Source organism: Hemibagrus wyckioides, linkage group LG29 (assembly GCF_019097595.1).
Source record: "Hemibagrus wyckioides isolate EC202008001 linkage group LG29, SWU_Hwy_1.0, whole genome shotgun sequence".
Taxonomy (NCBI): domain Eukaryota; kingdom Metazoa; phylum Chordata; class Actinopteri; order Siluriformes; family Bagridae; genus Hemibagrus; species Hemibagrus wyckioides.
The window spans coordinates 11844676-11863550 of NC_080738.1; the positions used below are offsets into that span (position 1 = coordinate 11844676).

Sequence of the window (18875 nt, forward strand, 5' to 3'; positions counted from 1 at the left end):
TTATTATTATTATTATTATTTGATAATTAAAAATTAATGTGTATTAAATACAACTTAATAATTAGTTATTAATTAATTGATCTACTTTCAAATATCAGACAAATTAGTATATTTTTATACTGATTGATATTTTCTAGTCACTTTCCAAACAAACAAGGATAACTTTGTTTAAAAAAAAAAAAGTTACACTGGGTGGAACAATTATTGCACCTTAATTTTTTATTGTTTTTACCTTCTATAGAACCATTTTACACAATATATAAACTAAAACTAGCATATTTAAATATATAAACCTTAAACTAGTAGCTACTCTTTCTCTTTATTTTTGAAGCTGCAAGGAAGAAATGTTACGTGTATGGCAACTCGAAAGAACATACCATCATCCAACCGAGGGACACGACAGGCTATTAACAGTGATTACAAAGGCTCTAGCTATGACAATACTTTGGATTCTCAACAGTGGTAATTAGATGGCAACAAACAGGACAATTAATAGAATGAAAGGAATCAGTTGTGGCCCCTGCTTGGAATCAGGTGTGGTTCCTTTGGCCACTTTGCTGATCAAATTGGACACTAATATTAATTACTTTACACAGTTCCAATCAATCAATCAAATCCAAACACAAACTTATCCAATATCTAGTTCCAGCAAGTTTATAAGTGTGTAAAGTGAACATGTTTCTTGTCTCCACTACAGAAAAACATGACTAACCTGTGATGTGTATGTTATCCACACCCTCTGCAATTATTATTGATTTTTAATTGTCTCTGGCTTTGTTATTTGTTTGTCACCTAGTCTTTGCAAAGGCTTGCATGTCTTCTGTAATTCTACAAAGTAAAGAATTTTCACAATAAATAACTATGTATAACTCAGTACAGCATTTAAATTTGTTTGGTAAATTTTTATAGCACTGTAGCCTGTTGTCATGTCAGCAGCAGAATTGGTAACCACAGACAATAGATCACAAACCACACACACTTTTTTTCTAACTAGACTCAATCACACACACACACACACTCTCTCTCTCTCTCTCTCTCTCTCTCTCTCTCTCTCTAAGCTACCATACAGTGTGAAAGCTGTAAACCCTGGTTAATGATATTACCTTGAACAAAGTTAAGTCATAAACACACAGACAATCAGGGGATTTATTTTTTATTTTTGTTTTTAAAAAATGGAATTGAGATTTTCACAGTGATTGCCACAGCAATAACATCTAATGTAAAACTGTACATAGTACAAACTCGGAACCATTGTTTCCAATGATTGATCCTAAAAAATGATAATACAGATAATACAAAAAAAAAATAAAACAAATAAAAGATAAATGTATTTTTCCAATCCTATTTCAATTAGATTTTTTGGGGTGAAATTTACAATAAAAAGTTTCAGCATATTTGCATGAGATATTTTCTTAGTGAAGAAATGATGAAATATTTAGAAGAGTAATTAAGATCCTAATTTATGATCTATGCAATAAAGATAAAGCAGGAGCCAGAGAAGTTTTTATGTAACAGAAGCACAAAAAAATCTTAATAGCTGCAAATATAAAATTACAGTATAATTTTATTGCCAGCCATGTATATGAGTATGAAAGGGCTTGTTAAATCATAAGGTTATATAATGTACATGATGTTTTGTTGTTGTTGTTGTTCACTAATCCAAGATCCGATCCAGGAAGTTGTTTGCATTTACTGGCATGGTGGACCCATTATTATTCAGGTGTTCTAATTGTCCTGTGATTCTCTGCCCTTCTCGTCCAGTGAGAAAGGAAGAATTCAAATTCTCCTACATGTCATCCCTCTTTCTCTGACGTTTTTCAAGTTCCATTTTCATTTCAAGGACCTGCTTCCTCTCCTCATCCATCTCTGCTTGCCGTTTTTCTAAAAGTTCCCACATTTTTCTCAGGTCCTGCTTCTCCTTTTCCACTTGCTTTTCTTTGAATTCCAGTTCTCTCAACCTCTCTTCTAGCTTGTCCTCATGAATAATGTGCACTAATTGGTTGTGTTCTTTACCTAGTTCATACATCTGAAGCACTCTGTGTTTTTCTGAAAAGGAAAAATATGGAAGAGACTCTTTGGTTAGAATTCTTGTAACAAACATAATTAATTAAGTAAGTAAGTAGTTATAATTAATAATTAAATGGTTGGTCACTAGACATAAATGTTTTACAATTAATTGCTGACAAACATAGATGAATAAATTTCAGCAAAGGCTAATGGTTAGAGGATTGTCTGACCTAGCTCACGGTACAGTAATGGCTCACAGTAGAAGAGTGTATTGTAGAATCCATCGCTCTGTTTTATCCCATGCTGCTCCAAAACTCTAAACATGGCATGCATTCTCGCCTCGCTTCCTTCCTCTTCACACACCTGGAAATACTCTTCTTCTGTAATCAGGCCCTGATGGAGCATTCGGTTGGCCACTGGTTCCACCTGCCTCACTGACTGAATGAGCCTCTGCCTCACCATATGCACATATTGAGAGTGCTCTGAATGGGAGAGATTACAGTCTGTGAGTGATTTTCATTTACCAAGTCCACTTTAAGCATGAGAAATTATTAAATTACTTGTTTCTTGGGGTCTGAGCTTCATGTTGCATAGATTTTAATTATTGGGACTGTGTATGCCATCGCTTAAGCTAGTGTGAGTTATGCTTTTAAACTGCATTTATATGTTTGAAAAAATATGATGACCCCCTTCTCTCTCTCATATACAGTATACATGTTCACATCAATGAAGAGAAATGTAATGACTTTGATGGTGGCATGGATGTTGGCACCAGTTGGTCTGGTCTTAGTATTTCAGGAATGGCTAATGTCCTGGGAATTTGCGCACACATACGTCTTTTCTGTTTACCAAGGAAATAGGTAATTAAGTTATTAAATATGATTGTTTAGGTGTGTATGGGTGTGCATGATCAAAGAATAGCGTGGACTATAGCCAGGTATAAACAGAATGCTGTGAGCCGTCCCAACAGAATAAAAAAAAAAGAAAATTAGGAAAATTAACTTTGAATGCAACTTACCCATCTGCAGAGTAAGCTCAGGCTCATGTTCTTGTAGTAATCTGTAAAGGGCTTCTCTTCCCTGTTGTCCTTTGCTAGACAGAGCATGCAAGAGCTGTTTCATTCTATCCTGAGACCTTGAAGATTCTACAATGGTCCTGTATTTGTCCTGAGTCAGCAGACCCTGGTTGAGCAAAGCTTTACATATCCGCCGGCTTTCGTTCACCCTCTCAACCAGCTCGTCCATACAGCTCGTTACCACATCTGCACACACAGAGATAACACACTGAGTGGAGTAATTCCCCAGTTCAGTAATACCCAACACATGCTAATCAATGGTCATTAATTACATCGACAGCCAAGAAGTAGTGAGTCCTTATATGACTTGTGACCTTATATGACTTATATGTTCTAAGTACCAAGATCGTCAACAAGCAGTGGGAATCTGTTAGAAACAGAGCCATCAGGTAGTTCATCCACAGCCCTACTTTCGAGTTAGAAAGAATGTCAATTTATGCTTGTTTTTGCTTCTCTGAACATCCAGAGTATATCTTTTATCATTGACAATAGGTAAAGCCTGCTGTGCTTTACATGCTGTGTTATTTAAGGTTGACAAGTTTTTTTTTTTTTCATCATTGTTCACACCCTGCTAGAGTTTCACAGTGAAACTTTCTTTTAGGGCAGGGTTCAGAAGAATAGATGAATCCTAACCATAACTGACACAAATTTGCATAAAAGATCTTTCTTATTTACAATTGAACACCATGGGTTTGGTTTAGTTCCAAATAGAATTGTACTTAAAAGTCCACATTCAGGAACTAGAAATAAATCGTAAACTCACAGCTCCCGGTCATAATAACATAGTTACGGAAGTTCACATGTATTTCATATTCTATTATACATTATTAATGACTGTGTGTAATTTCTGTGCTCACAAAATATTGAGTGCAGAATGCTCATCTAAAAATATGTGCTGGTTGACTGGAGTGTGTGTAGTTTGCTTGAACATTGCATGAATGCCTCTTTTATTCGGCGTCACCACGCACGTTGACTGTCATTCCGGAACACTCTTGTTCATGTTGTCATGTGTCATGATCTGTTTTTTTAAGTCCTGTGGCCTGAATGTCCATCAAGATTGTTACGCTGTGTTTATAGTTAGAATATAATAGAAGAATGTAGGAATGGATTTGCATCACGAAATCATAATATAATAAACCTACGTTGGATTATCATTTTGCGTCTGAAAAAAATTATACTAAAGAAAATTGTTATATATATACTAAAGAAAATTTCCCAAAAATAAACATTACCTATATACACCTATTGTGTATTGCAGAGGTATTTCTTAGTATATTTTTGACAAAATATACAATGATTGGATGTAAATTGTTTGTCTAACTGATGCTCGGATGAACATCATCATTGTTTGACAAACAGTGCGTAGATTAGATTTAGATTACATTTATGGCATTTGACAGATGCCCTTATCCAGAATGACTTACATTTTGTTTTATTTTATACACCTGAGCAATTAAGGGGGTTAAGGGCCTTGCTCAGGGGCCCAGCAGTGGCAGCTTGGTGGCCCACTCATTCAAACCAAGCTATTACATCCCCAATCTTATTACTCTTATGCACTCAAATACTCAAATTCAGTGAGTGATTTATACATTAGTCATACTATCGTGCTGTTCACTTGCTCTTATCATCTTACCCTGGTGTCTTGCCATGTTCATTTCTGGATACATGATACCTGTTGAACAAAGAAGAATGATTCACTCTTATATGCAAAACAGCAAAACAGACAAGTACAGAATTTAATCATGTGCCATTGTAAAATACACCCCCCACCACCACCACCCACACACCCACACACACACTGTCATTTTTACTAGTTTGTGAGGACTTTAATAATCAAAAGTGTGACTCTAGGCAATTAATAGAAAATAGAAACTAAAAGAATTAAAATAGAACTAGTGCATTATTACATAAAACTTATTAACTGTAAAGTTTACAATAGCTTCCTCTCAGCTGAGATGCCAGAAATATAATTTTATATTGATAGTAAATAACTGTAAAACATTTTTTTAGTAAAAGCACTGTTACACCTGTACATATAGTTCTTTTTAGAATATACTGATGCACACTACCAGTCAAAAGTTTGGACACACCTTTTAATTCAATGTTTTTTGTTTAGGGATTTATTTTCTACATTCTAGAACAATACTGGAGATTTCAAAACTATGAAATAACACACATGGACTTAAGTCATCCATATGTAATGACAACAAAAAACAGTCAGTTGTTATTTTAAGACACGAAGGTCAGGTGTTCTGGAATAGTTCTTGCAAGAACAGTATTGTCAAGTGCATTTGGAAAACCCATCAAGCACCATGATGAAACTGGCTCACATGAAGACCATCCCAGTAAAGCAAGACCAAAACTTACCTCTGCTGCAGAGGAGAAGTTCATTTAGAGTTACCAGCCTCAGAAATCACCAATTAACAGCACCTCAGATTAGAGCCTTTATGACGGCTTTACAGAGCATCAGTAGCAGACATATCTCAATATCAACTGTTCAAAGGACATTATTGTGGATTTCAGCCACGTTCAGCATTGTTTTACAATGTAGAAAGAAATAAACATTAGGAAAGACCATGGAATTAGAAGGTGTGTCCAAACTTTTGACTGGTACTGTATGTTTCCAGCTAGTCACTGTGCATTTTACAAATAAATAAAGCACAAAATTGTACATTTGCTGTGGCTGATGAAGAACAAAAGTTAAGATAGTTAAGATCCAGCCATGGACATTTGAATATACAACCATCTAATCTGTAATTCACAACCCTAACCACTGAGCGACCACAGCAAGCACTGATACATAATAAATAAATCTACAGTTTCTTTGCAGCAAAGAAAGTTAATCTCACCGTCAACATTAGGAGAATTTCATAATTCTTACCCATGACAAAAATCTTAGATATCCCACTATGCATTTCATTTTCTGATAATTAACTGCCTAATGACTTAGCACATGAAATAAAAACAGTATTTTGCAATAAAATAAATACTGTATATTTACAGAAATGTTTCTTTGTACATTAGAAACTGGATTAATTAATGAGTGAATTAATTCCAAATCAAACTTATATTTTCAATTCATCAGCTGCTTAAAGAAATGAAAGCTTGTATAAATAAATATATAAATAAAACTTCTTTGAGATGACTTTTGGTTAATTAAATATGACTACTTTTCGTTGAATCAATTTTACTTACAATTTCCACATTATTAACATCTTTATTTGTAACATTCCACTATTCAGTTTAGAACATAAAGCTTCAATTGAATAACATACAAAACAATTCAATCTACTTTTACTAAAAACAGATTTTATTTAAAATGCTCATTTAAGCTTAGGTCTACTTAAAGAAGCTCAAAATGGTAAATTCATAATATTTCTTACCTGTCACCTTCTTTCCTTTATCTGTTCTGCTTGAGTTGGATGTGGCACTGTAAGCTGCTATGGTTCTGTATGTCTGCTAATGTTTTGTTATCTGATTGCTGCGGGGCGTCTAGCTTTTATACCCAAATCATTGCCATTTCCAGGCATAGAGTCATTTAGTCTGAATTTCCCACACATGCAATCATTATCTCCAGGTCGTGCACTGACTGTAACAAGACTCGATTTTCCTGTTTTTCATTACTCATATACAGTACACGTGCATACAAGTTGCACACGTTTGGCCACCATTCACCAAGAGAAAAGAATCTCTGCCACAAACAATTTTAACACATTTTTCTCACAAATGTTTTTATTTTATCTTTTATTTGAAAAATTCTATGTTACTATGTCAATAATGAGTAACACCACTTTGCAGATATCACAATTTCCAAGTGTTTTTTGTTGTTATTTATTTTATTTTATTTATTTTTGCCAGCTAGGATACTTTCTATAATTGTTTTAAGACACTATGCCACTCTTTATGACACCAAAGAAAAAATTCCTGTTTATTCAGCTTACAAGTTCAGGCAATTGTTAAAAGAATTAATCGCTGATATGCGAAGCCACAGGTAAGAACTATGATTTATAAAACTTGATTTTATCTTTTCCAGAAATCCTGCCAATTTGGTTGGAATGATACCTTTATGAATGTCATTTTGAATTGCAGCTCTGTATAATTGTAATGGCATATGCGGAGCCAGAACACCAGAGGGCACCGTCACCCAAGTATTGACAAGTTGGTACTCATTTCCGGTCTTGCTCGGTTATTTAAACAGCTCCCTATCTAGTGTTCTCTGTAAAGTATCGTTTACCCATTTGGAGTACATACTGAGCCTTGCCTGATTATTTCTAGATTTTCTAAGTGTATGACCTGTGCCTGTTCTTGTGATTACGATTCCTAGTTTTGGTTTGTTTTTCTGAGTGTGTTTTTGATTTCCCGGCTTTTGACCCTGTTGGCTATTCCATATCGTTGTTGTTTTGGATTTAATAAAGATCTGCAATATGGATTCTACTTCTTCTGCGTCCAGCGCATCCTTACAGGATACTTCACCAGCTGAGAATCCAGCGGATCTTCAAGCCACCATCGTCCGTCAGGGACATATGATCAGGTTTTACCAGGATCAAGTGGCCGAGTTAGAAGAAGCCAACAACCTCCTACAACAACAGCCTACAACAACAACCTCCCGCCACGACCACAGCTCCACCCACGCTTCGCGCTTCCCAAAAAGTTTGATGGACCCGCTGATCACTGCCGGGGTTTCTTGCGTCAATGTGACAACTTTTTCACGGAACAACCGGAGGTCTACGACAGCGAGATGGTACGATGTGCATTCATGCTTTCACATGCACCGGTGTTGGATTCGGACCCACAAGTTAAAACATCAGCTGAACAGCTAATCTCATCAAGGAGGTTTTCGATTATTGGGAGGTAAAGACATTTCTGTACAACTCTTGGAATTACGCCAGGGGAATGAAACTGCTGCCGATTTTGCGATTAAGTTCCTTACGCTAGCTCCGCAGTCAGGGTGGAATGAAATGGCACTGATTGCGGTGTTTCGGGAGGGGCCCAGTCGGGAGCTGAAAGCTGAGATGGCCTGCAGAGAGACTGATGTCACGCTGTCACGATACATATCTACAGCCATTCGCATAGATAATCTATGGCGCCAGCATCGCACCCCCCCCTCCACAAAACATCATGTCATGGAATCCTATAGACAGAGGGAGGAAGCTGCAGAACCGATGCAGCTGGGGAGGTCGTGCGTTTCAGAGGCCAACAGCACCAACAGCAGCTGTGCTTTTACTGTGGACAATCCGGTCATAGGATCGTTCAGTGTCCAGCTAAACCCAATTCATCCCAGGTAGGGGTCGAGAAACAGGCTTCTAAAGTTTCACTGCCCCTGTGTTTCTTGAATAATGACTCTTGATTTCTCGTCACAGCGCTTATTGATTCTGGATCTGCTGTAAACCTGATTGACTGCAATCTGGTATACAAGCTCGGTCTGGCTACTACCTCATGTGTCTCACCGCTAAGAGTTACAGCCATCAACAATCAACCCATTGGGAAAGGACTCCTCACTCACCACACATCCCTCATCGAAGTGCATGTTGGACTATTTCATTGAGAAAAACTCAGCTTTTTCATCATTTCGTTGCCCTCAAACCCCGTTGTCCTAGGCCTTCCTTGGCTCCAATTGCATGACCCTGTAATCTCATGGAAGGAAGGGGAACTTAGAAAATGGTCCACCTATTGCACCAAGAACTGTTTTTTACAATCAGTTAACCCGTCCGTGTTATTCCACCTCCATCGAAAGCCCAGAAATCTTGCTCCAAGTCTCCCTCCTTAAGGAATACCAAGACTTTTTGGAAGTATTCAGTAAAGAGAAGGCCTCCAAGCTACCCAAACATCAACCCTGGGATTGCGCTATTGATCTCCTCCCAAACACCACACCACCGAAGAGCCACATTTACCCCTTGTCACTTCCGGAGAAGCAAGCCATGGAAGAGTATATAGAAGAAGCCTTAGCAGCTGGATACATCCGCTCATTGACCTCACCAGCCGCTGCAGGATTCTTCTTCGTAGAAAAGAAAGACGGAGATCTTCGACCCTGCATCGATTTCAGAGGTCTGAATGCGATAATGGTGCCATATTCATACCCACTGCCCCTGGTGCCCGCGGCCCTCGAACAGCTACAAGGCGCAAGAATTTTCACGAAGCTTGACCTGCGCAGTGCTTACAATCTTATTCAGATAAAGGAGGGTGACGAATGGAAGACTGCGTTCCACACAACACACGGACATTATGAATACCTGGTCATGCCTTAGGGACTCACGAATGCTCCCGCTGTTTTCCAGTCACTAATAAATGAGGTATTTCGGGATATGCTGAATCACTTCGTCATCGCATACATTGACGATATATTCGTTTACTCCACCAACCTCGAACCTCGAGTTCAGGACACCCAGGCATCCATACTCAACTGGTGCGATTCTGGTGGCCGTCTCTTAACCATGACGTTGAGGAGTTCATCCGCTCGTGCTCCGCCTCCGCCCAGTCCCGAAACAGTCGTCAGCTACCCGAAGGTCTCTTAGAACTGCTGCTCATACCTCATCAACCATGGTCTCATATCTCTCTAGATTTCCTCACCGACCTCCCTGCCTCGCAAGGTTTCACCACAGTCATGGTAGCGATTGATCGGTTCTCCAAGTCATGCAAGTTAATCCCCATGGAGGGTCTACCCACTGCCATGGGAACTGACACTGCTATGTTTCAGGAAGGTTTTCGCTACTATGGTTTACCTGAGGACATTGTTTCGGATCGTGGGCCACAATTTACCTCCCGTGTATGGTCAGAATTCTGTAAATGACTCGGCATCTGTTTCAGCCTCAGCTCAGGGTACCATCCTCAATCTAACAGCCAAGCGAAGTGGCTTAATCAAGAAATCAGGAGGTTTCTCAGAACGTACTGCAGTCGTGAACAACACCATTGGAGTGAGTTCCTCCCCTGGGCCGAGTACGCCTAGAACTCGTTGCGCCACTCCTCCACAGGCTTGACCCCCTTCCAGTGTGTTCTGGGCTACCAACCTCTTCTTTTTCCGTGGTCCACAGAACCATCAGATGTACCATCGGTTGAGGATTGGTCTAGACATAGCCAAGAAGTCTGGGAGAGAGCTCATGTGCGGCTCCAGAGGGCGATCCGTCGACAGGAAAGCAACACGAATCGTCGTCGATGCCCCATCCAGCTTACCAAGTGGGACAGAAAGTGTGGCTCTCCACCAAGAACCTGAAACTGAAACTCTCAGGCCATAAACTCAGTCCCAGGTTCATCGGTCCCTTCAGAATCCTGCACCAAGTCAATCCAGTGTCCGTCCACCTCGAACTTCCTCCCACATACCACATATCACCCACATTCCACATATCGCTGCTCAAGCCATTCCACGAACCGTATGCTACCAGCCCTGCCACTACTGAACCCCCTCCGCCGTTGGAAATAGATGGCTCTCTAGCATACCAGGTACACTCTATCCTTAACTCCCGGCGTGGTAATGGGCATCTTCAATACCTGGTGGACTGGGAAGGTTATGGCCCAGAGGAACGGTGTTGGGTCAACGAGCAGGACATCCTCGATCCCTCACTCACAGAGGGGTTGACAAGTTGGTACTCATTTCCGGTCTTGCTCGGTTATTTAAACAGCTCCCTATCTAGTGTTCTCTGTGAAGTATAGTTTAAGTATTAGTTTATCCATTTGGAGTATGTACTGAGCCTTGCCTGATTATTTCTAGATTTTCTAAGTGTGTGACCTGTGCCTGTTCTTGTGATTACGATTCCTAGTTTTGCGGTTTTGGTTTGTTTTTCCGAGTGTGTTTTTGATTTTAGACTTTTTGAAGTAAGCACTAAACATTATGTAAGTTTGTGAAAGTCATGAAAGCTTTTATAAACCGGCCCATACTGTTGCATGCTGAGGGATATAATCCCAGTCATTTTCCGAACAAACAAACATACTTGATGCAGGGTGGTACAATTATTAAAGAGAAGGCTTGTTGCTGTAATTTAGGTAATACGTTACCCTCTATAAACCTGTCTCCTAAAGTCAGCATGAAACTTTGCTGTATCATAGCAATATCTTCAGCAGTGATGAACATTACAGTGATAAACATTACCCTGTAATGTTATTTGACATTTCAGTACTTGAATATGTTGTTTTTTTGGGAAAAAAAGGAATAATTGGAAAGTAAGCACTAAACATTATGTAAGTTTGTGAAAGTCATGAAAGCTTTTGAAAACCAGCCCTACTGTTAAACCTACATATGATCTCAATTTAGCAAACAATGTTCGTGAAATTCCTGCCAAATAATTATATGTATAAAATATGCAGCTTGGGACACCTGACCCATATGTGAGTCAAAAGTTTTTGCATGCGGTACCATTACAGATATTATTAGTAGTAGTAGTATATTTTGCATACACACATATGCACAAAAATAGTATTTTTGCATGGTGAGGGCTATAATCCTACTCATTTTCCGAACAAACAAAAATACTTGATGCAGGGTGGTACAATTATTACACCTTAAGTTTTTCATTGTTTTTACCTACTATATAATCTTTTTACACAATATAAAAACTATTCCTCAAACTAGCAGCTATTCTTTCTCTTTATTTTTGAAGCTGGATGGGGTAAAGGTTATGTGTATGGCAACTGAGAGCAAAATCCCTTCAGACATGCGGGGCAAGCGACAAGCTCTTAACAGTGATTACAAAGGCTCTGGCTATGACAGGGGCCACCTATTCCCAGTTTACCACACACATAACGAAGAAACCATGCTGGCCACTTCAACCTTGACCAACGCAGCTCCACAAGATTCTAGCTTCAACCGTGGTCAGTGGAAAAAGCATGAGCGTGACCTGAAGAAACTACTACTGAAAAAATGTAAAAAGGCTTTCATTATCACAGGGGTAATTCCTGGGAATAAAGTGATTGGGAACAATGTAAGGGTGGCTAAGTATTACTGGAATGCTTATTGCTGCTTGGGTATTAATGCAACAAGCTCAGAAGGCTACATGGGCCCTGATAACAATGGCAAAGTGCAGAAGGGCACTGTGCGTCACCTGGAGACAAAGCTGCAAAAGAGTTATAGACAGGCCTTTAGGGTCTTCCAAAGCTTATGCTAATAATAATTCTAAGCACAAAATATAGTCAAGTATAATATGAAAATATTAATTTACGTGCTTTTGATTTTGACACCTATCATGCAACTGATATATCTAATGTTATTAAATACTTTGGATTCTCAACAGTGGTAATTAGATGGCAACAAACTGGACAATTAATAGAATGACAGGAATCAGTTGTGGCCCCTGTTTGGAATCAGGTGTGGTTCCTTTGGCCACTTTGCTGATCAAATTGGACACTGATATTAATTACTTTACACAGTTTCAATCAATCAATTAATCAATCAATCAATCAATTCCAAACACAAACACCCTCGACACCCTCTGCAATTAGTATTGATTTTTAATTGTCTCTGGTTTTGTTATTTGTTTGTCACCTAGTCTTTGCAAAGGCTTGCATGCCTTCTGTAATTCTACAATGTAAAGAATTTTCACAATAAATAACTATGTATAACTCAGTACAGCATTTAAATTTGTTTGGTAAATTTGTATAGCACTGTAGCCTGTTGTCATGTCAGCACCAGAATTGGTAACCACAGACAATAGATCACAAACCACACACACATTTTTTCTAACTAGACTCAATCACACACACACACACACACACTCTCTCTCTCTCTCTCTCTCTCTCTCTCTCTCTCTCTAAGCTACCATACAGTGTGAAAGCTGTAAACCCTGGTTAATGATATTACCTTGAACAAAGTTAAGTCATAAACACACAGACAATCAGGGGATTTATTTTATTAGAATAAGAAAGGTTTGTTTTTAAAAAATGGAATTGAGATTTCCACAGTGATTGCCACAGCAATAACATCTAATGTAAAACTGTACATAGTACAAACTCGGAACCATTGTTTCCAATGATTGATCTTAAAAAATGATAATACAGATAATACAAAAAACAAGAAAAAAAAAAAAAGATAAATGTATTTTTCCAATCCTATTTCAATTAGATTTTTTGGGGTGAAATTTACAATAAAAAGTTTCAGCATATTTGCATGAGATATTTTCTTAGTGAAGAAATGATGAAGTATTTAGAAGAGTAATTAAGATCCTAATTTATGATCTATGCAATAAAGATAAAGCAGGAGCCAGAGAAGTTTTTATGTAACAGAAGCACAAAAAAAAATCTTAATAGCTGCAAAAATAAAATTACAGTATAATTTTATTGCCAGCCATGTATATGAGTATGAAAGGGCTTGTTAAATCATAAGGTTATATAATGTACATGATGTTTTGTTGTTGTTGTTGTTCACTAATCCAAGATCCGATCCAGGAAGTTGTTTGCATTTACTGGCATGGTGGACCCATTATTATTCAGGTGTTCTAATTGTCCTGTGATTCTCTGCCCTTCTCGTCCAGTGAGAAAGGAAGAATTCAAATTCTCCTACATGTCATCCCTCTTTCTCTGACGTTTTTCAAGTTCCTTTTTCATTTCAAGGACCTGCTTCCTCTCCTCATCCATCTCTGCTTGCCGTTTTTCTAAAAGTTCCCACATTTTCCTCAGGTCCTGCTTCTCCTTTTCCACTTGCTTTTCTTTGAATTCCAGTTCTCTCAACCTCTCTTCTAGCTTGTCCTCAGGAATAATGTGCACTAATTGGTTGTGTTCTTTACCTAGTTCATACATCTGAAGCACTCTGTGTTTTTCTGAAAAGGAAAAATATGGAAGAGACTCTTTGGTTAGAATTCTTGTAACAAACATAATTAATTAAGTAAGTAAGTAGTTATAATTAATAATTAAATGGTTGGTCACTAGACATAAATGTTTTACAATTAATTGCTGACAAACATAGATGAATAAATTTCAGCAAAGGCTAATGGTTAGAGGATTGTCTGACCTAGCTCACGGTACAGTAATGGCTCACAGTAGAAGAGTGTATTGTAGAATCCATCGCTCTGTTTTATCCCATGCTGCTCCAAAACTCTAAACATGGCATGCATTCTCGCCTCGCTTCCTTCCTCTTCACACACCTGGAAATACTCTTCTTCTGTAATCAGGCCCTGATGGAGCATTCGGTTGGCCACTGGTTCCACCTGCCTCACTGACTGAATGAGCCTCTGCCTCACCATATGCACATATTGAGAGTGCTCTGAATGGGAGAGATTACAGTCTGTGAGTGATTTTCATTTACCAAGTCCACTTTAAGCATGAGAAATTATTAAATTACTTGTTTCTTGGGGTCTGAGCTTCATGTTGCATAGATTTTAATTATTGGGACTGTGTATGCCATCGCTTAAGCTAGTGTGAGTTATGCTTTTAAACTGCATTTATATGTTTGAAAAAATATGATGACTATAGCCAGGTATAAACAGAATGCTGTGAGCCGTCCCAACAGAATAAAAAAAAAAAGAAAATTAGGAAAATTAACTTTGAATGTAACTTACCCATCTGCAGAGTAAGCTCAGGCTCATGTTCTTGTAGTAATCTGTAAAGGGCTTCTCTTCCCTGTTGTCCTTTGCTAGACAGAGCATGCAAGAGCTGTTTCATTCTATCCTGAGACCTTGAAGATTCTACAATGGTCCTGTATTTGTCCTGAGTCAGCAGACCCTGGCTGAGCAAAGCTTTACATATCCGCCGGCTTTCATTCACCCTCTCAACCAGCTCGTCCATACAGCTCGTTACCACATCTGCACACACAGAGATAACACACTGAGTGGAGTAATTCCCCAGTTCAGTAATACCCAACACATGCTAATCAATGGTCATTAATTACATCGACAGCCAAGAAGTAGTGAGTCCTTATATGACTTATAGTTCTATGTACCAAGATCGTCAACAAGCAGTGGGAATCTGTTAATCTCTGAAACAGAGCCATCAGGTATTTCATCAGATTGTTCTTCCACAGCCCTACTTTTGAGTCAGAAAAAATTCCAATTTATGCTTGTTTTTGCTTCTCTGGACATCCAGAGTATATCTTTTATCATTGACAATAGGTAAAGCCTGCTGTGCTTTACATGCTGTGTTATTTAAGGTTGACAAGTTTTTTTTTTCATCATTGTTCACACCCTGCTAGAGTTTCACAGTGAAACTTTCTTTTAGGGCAGGGTTCAGAAGAATAGATGAATCCTAACCATAATTGACACAAATTTGCATAAAAGATCTTTCTTATTTACAATTGAACACCATGGGTTTGGTTTAGTTCCAAATAGAATTGTACTTAAAAGTCCACATTCAGGAACTAGAAATAAATCGTAAACTCACAGCTCCCGGTCATAATAACATAGTTACGGAAGTTCACATGTATTTCATATTCTATTATACATTATTAATGACTGTGTGTAATTTCTGTGCTCAAAAAATATTTCAGCAAGAGTTCATTTGTGAGTTACGTGCAGAATGTTCAGATCAAAATGTACTTTATATTTCTGTGGAATGCTCATCTAAAAATATGTGCTGGTTGACTGGAGTGTGTGTAGTTTGCTTGAACATTGCACGAATGCCTCTTTTATTCGGCGTCACCACGCACGTTAACTGTCATTCCGGAACACTCTTGTTCATGTTGTCATGTGTCATGATCTGTTTTTTTAAAGTCCTGTGGCCTGAATGTTCATCAAGATTGTTACGCTGTGTTTATAGTTAGAATATAATAGAAGAATGTAGGAATGGATTTGCATCACGAAATCATAATATAATAAACCTACGTTGGATTATCATTTTGCGTCTGAAAAGAAAATTGTTATATATACTAAAGAAAATTTCCCAAAAATAAACATTACCTATATACACCTATTGTGTATTGCAGTATTTCTTAATATATTTTTGACAAAATATACAATGATTGGATGTAAATTGTTTGTCTAACTGATGCTCGGATGAACATCATCATTGTTTGACAAACAGTGAGTAGATTAGATTTAGATTACATTTATGGCATTTGACAGATGCCCTTATCCAGAATGACTTACATTTTGTTTTATTTTATACACCTGAGCAATTAAGGGGGTTAAGGGCCTTGCTCAGGGGCCCAGCAGTGGCAGCTTGGTGGCCCACTCATTCAAACTAAGCTATTACATCCCCAATCTTATTACTCTTATGCACTCAAATACTCAAATTCAGTGAGTGATTTATACATTAGTCATACTATCGTGCTGTTCACTTGCTCTTATCATCTTACCCTGGTGTCTTGCCATGTTCATTTCTGGATACATGATACCTGTTGAACAAAGAAGAATGATTCACTCTTATATGCAAAACAGCAAAACAGACAAGTACAGAATTTAATCATGTGCCATTGTAAAATACACCCCCCACCACCACCACCCACACACCCACACACACTGTCATTTTTAGTAGTTTGTGAGGACTTTAATAATCAAAAGTGTGACTCTAGGCAATTAATAGAAAATAGAAACTAAAAGAATTATAATAGAACTAGTGCATTATTACATAAAACTTATTAACTGTAAAGTTTACAATAGCTTCCTCTCAGCTGAGATGCCAGAAATATAATTTTATATTGATAGTAAATAACTGTAAAACATTTTTTTAGTAAAAGCACTGTTACACCTGTACATATAGTTCTTTTTAGAATATACTGATGCACACTACCAGTCAAAAGTTTGGACACACCTTTTAATTCAATGTTTTTTGTTTAGGGATTTATTTTCTACATTCTAGAACAATACTGGAGATTTCAAAACTATGAAATAACACACATGGACTTAAGTAATCCATATGTAATGACAACAAAAAACAGTCAGTTGTTATTTTAAGACACGAAGGTCAGGCGTTCTGGAATAGTTCTTGCAAGAACAGTATTGTCAAGTGCATTTGGAAAACCCATCAAGCACCATGATGAAACTGGCTCACATGAAGACCATCCCAGTAAAGCAAGACCAAAACTTACCTCTGCTGCAGAGGAGAAGTTCATTTAGAGTTACCAGCCTCAGAAATCACCAATTAACAGCACCTCAGATTAGAGCCTTTATGACGGCTTTACAGAGCATCAGTAGCAGACATATCTCAATATCAACTGTTCAAAGGACATTATTGTGGATTTCAGCCACGTTCAGCATTGTTTTACAATGTAGAAAGAAATAAACATCAGGAAAGACCATGGAATTAGAAGGTGTGTCCAAACTTTTGACTGGTACTGTATGTTTCCAGCTAGTCACTGTGCATTTTACAAATAAATAAAGCACAAAATTGTACATTTGCTGTGGCTGATGAAGAACAAAAGTTAAGATAGTTAAGATCCAGCCATGGACATTTGAATATACAACCATCTAATCTGTAATTCACAACCCTAACCACTGAGCGACCACAGCAAGCACTGATACATAATAAATAAATCTACAGTTTCTTTGCAGCAAAGAAAGTTAATCTCAACGTCAACATTAGGAGAATTTCATAATTCTTACCCATGACAAAAATCTTAGATATCCCACTATGCATTTCATTTTCTGATATTTAACTGCCTAATGACTTAGCACATGAAATAAAAACAGTATTTTGCAATAAAATAAATACTATATATTTACAGAAATGTTCCTTTGTTCATTAGAAACTGGATTAATTAATGAGTGAATTAATTCCAAATCAAACTTATATTTTCAATTCATCAGCTGCTTAAAGAAATGAAAGCTTATTGAATTAGAGAACGTATTTAATAAGTATAGAACATTTGAATAATTATATAAATAAAACAAAACTAATAATGAAATGAATTGATTTCATTATTAATTTTTCTTTGAAATGACTTTTGGTTAATTAAATATGACTACTTTTCGTTGAATCAATTTTACTTACAATTTCCACATTATTAACATCTTTATTTGTAACATTCCACTATTCAGTTTAGAACATAAAGCTTCAATTGAATAACATACAAAACAATTCAATCTACTTTTACTAAAAACAGATTTTATTTAAAATGCTCATTTAAGCTTAGGTCTACTTAAAGAAGCTCAAAATGGTAAATTCATAATATTTCTTACCTGTCACCTTCTTTCCTTTATCTGTTCTGCTTGAGTTGGATGTGGCACTGTAAGCTGCTATGGTTCTGTATGTCTGCTAATGTTTTGTTATCTGATTGCTGCGGGGCGTCTAGCTTTTATACCCAAATCATTGCCATTTCCAGGCATAGAGTCATTTAGTCTGAATTTCCCACACATGCAATCATTATCTCCAGGTCGTGCACTGACTGTAACAAGACTCGATTTTCCTGTTTTTCATTACTCATATACAGTACACGTGCATACAAGTTGCACACGTTTGGCCACCATTCACCAAGAGAAAAGAATCTCTGCCACAAACAATTTTAACACATTTTTCTCACAAATGTTTTTATTTTATCTTTTATTTGAAAAATTCTATGTTACTATGTCAATAATGAGTAACACCACTTTGCAGATATCACAATTTCCAAGTGTTTTTTGTTGTTATTTATTTTATTTTATTTATTTTTGCCAGCTAGGATACTTTCTATAATTGTTTTAAGACACTATGCCACTCTTTATGACACCAAAGAAAAAATTCCTGTTTATTCAGCTTACAAGTTCAGGCAATTGTTAAAAGAATTAATCGCTGATATGCGAAGCCACAGGTAAGAACTATGATTTATAAAACTTGATTTTATCTTTTCCAGAAATCCTGCCAATTTGGTTGGAATGATACCTTTATGAATGTCATTTTGAATTGCAGCTCTGTATAATTGTAATGGCATATGCGGAGCCAGAACACCAGAGGGCACCGTCACCCA

The 18875-nt window shown here is 37.4% G+C and overlaps 3 protein-coding genes across 3 annotated transcripts; 1 reads left to right on the forward strand and 2 right to left on the reverse strand.

Moving 5' to 3' along the window:
• Positions 1 to 1143: 1143 nt before the first annotated feature.
• Positions 1144 to 6654, reverse strand: LOC131348845 (cytotardin-like). The gene is made up of 5 exons (XM_058384021.1): positions 6466 to 6654; positions 4716 to 4754; positions 3026 to 3268; positions 2238 to 2489; positions 1144 to 2046 (listed from the first exon to the last, which is right to left on the reverse strand). The coding sequence occupies exons 2-5, from the start codon at positions 4747 to 4749 to the stop codon at positions 1787 to 1789; spliced, it is 789 nt and encodes a 262-aa protein (XP_058240004.1). The 5' UTR covers positions 4750 to 4754; positions 6466 to 6654; the 3' UTR covers positions 1144 to 1786.
• Positions 6655 to 11433: 4779 nt separating this feature from the next.
• On the forward strand, positions 11434 to 12496 carry LOC131348846 (endonuclease domain-containing 1 protein-like). The gene has a single exon (XM_058384022.1). It carries the CDS (start codon positions 11689 to 11691, stop codon positions 12172 to 12174), a length of 486 nt encoding a protein of 161 aa, XP_058240005.1. The 5' UTR covers positions 11434 to 11688; the 3' UTR covers positions 12175 to 12496.
• A 399-nt stretch (positions 12497 to 12895) lies between these two features.
• LOC131348877 (uncharacterized) lies at positions 12896 to 18299 on the reverse strand. The gene is made up of 5 exons (XM_058384070.1): positions 18112 to 18299; positions 16290 to 16328; positions 14560 to 14802; positions 14013 to 14264; positions 12896 to 13821 (listed from the first exon to the last, which is right to left on the reverse strand). The coding sequence occupies exons 2-5, from the start codon at positions 16321 to 16323 to the stop codon at positions 13562 to 13564; spliced, it is 789 nt and encodes a 262-aa protein (XP_058240053.1). The 5' UTR covers positions 16324 to 16328; positions 18112 to 18299; the 3' UTR covers positions 12896 to 13561.
• Between the last annotated feature and the right edge of the window lie 576 nt (positions 18300 to 18875).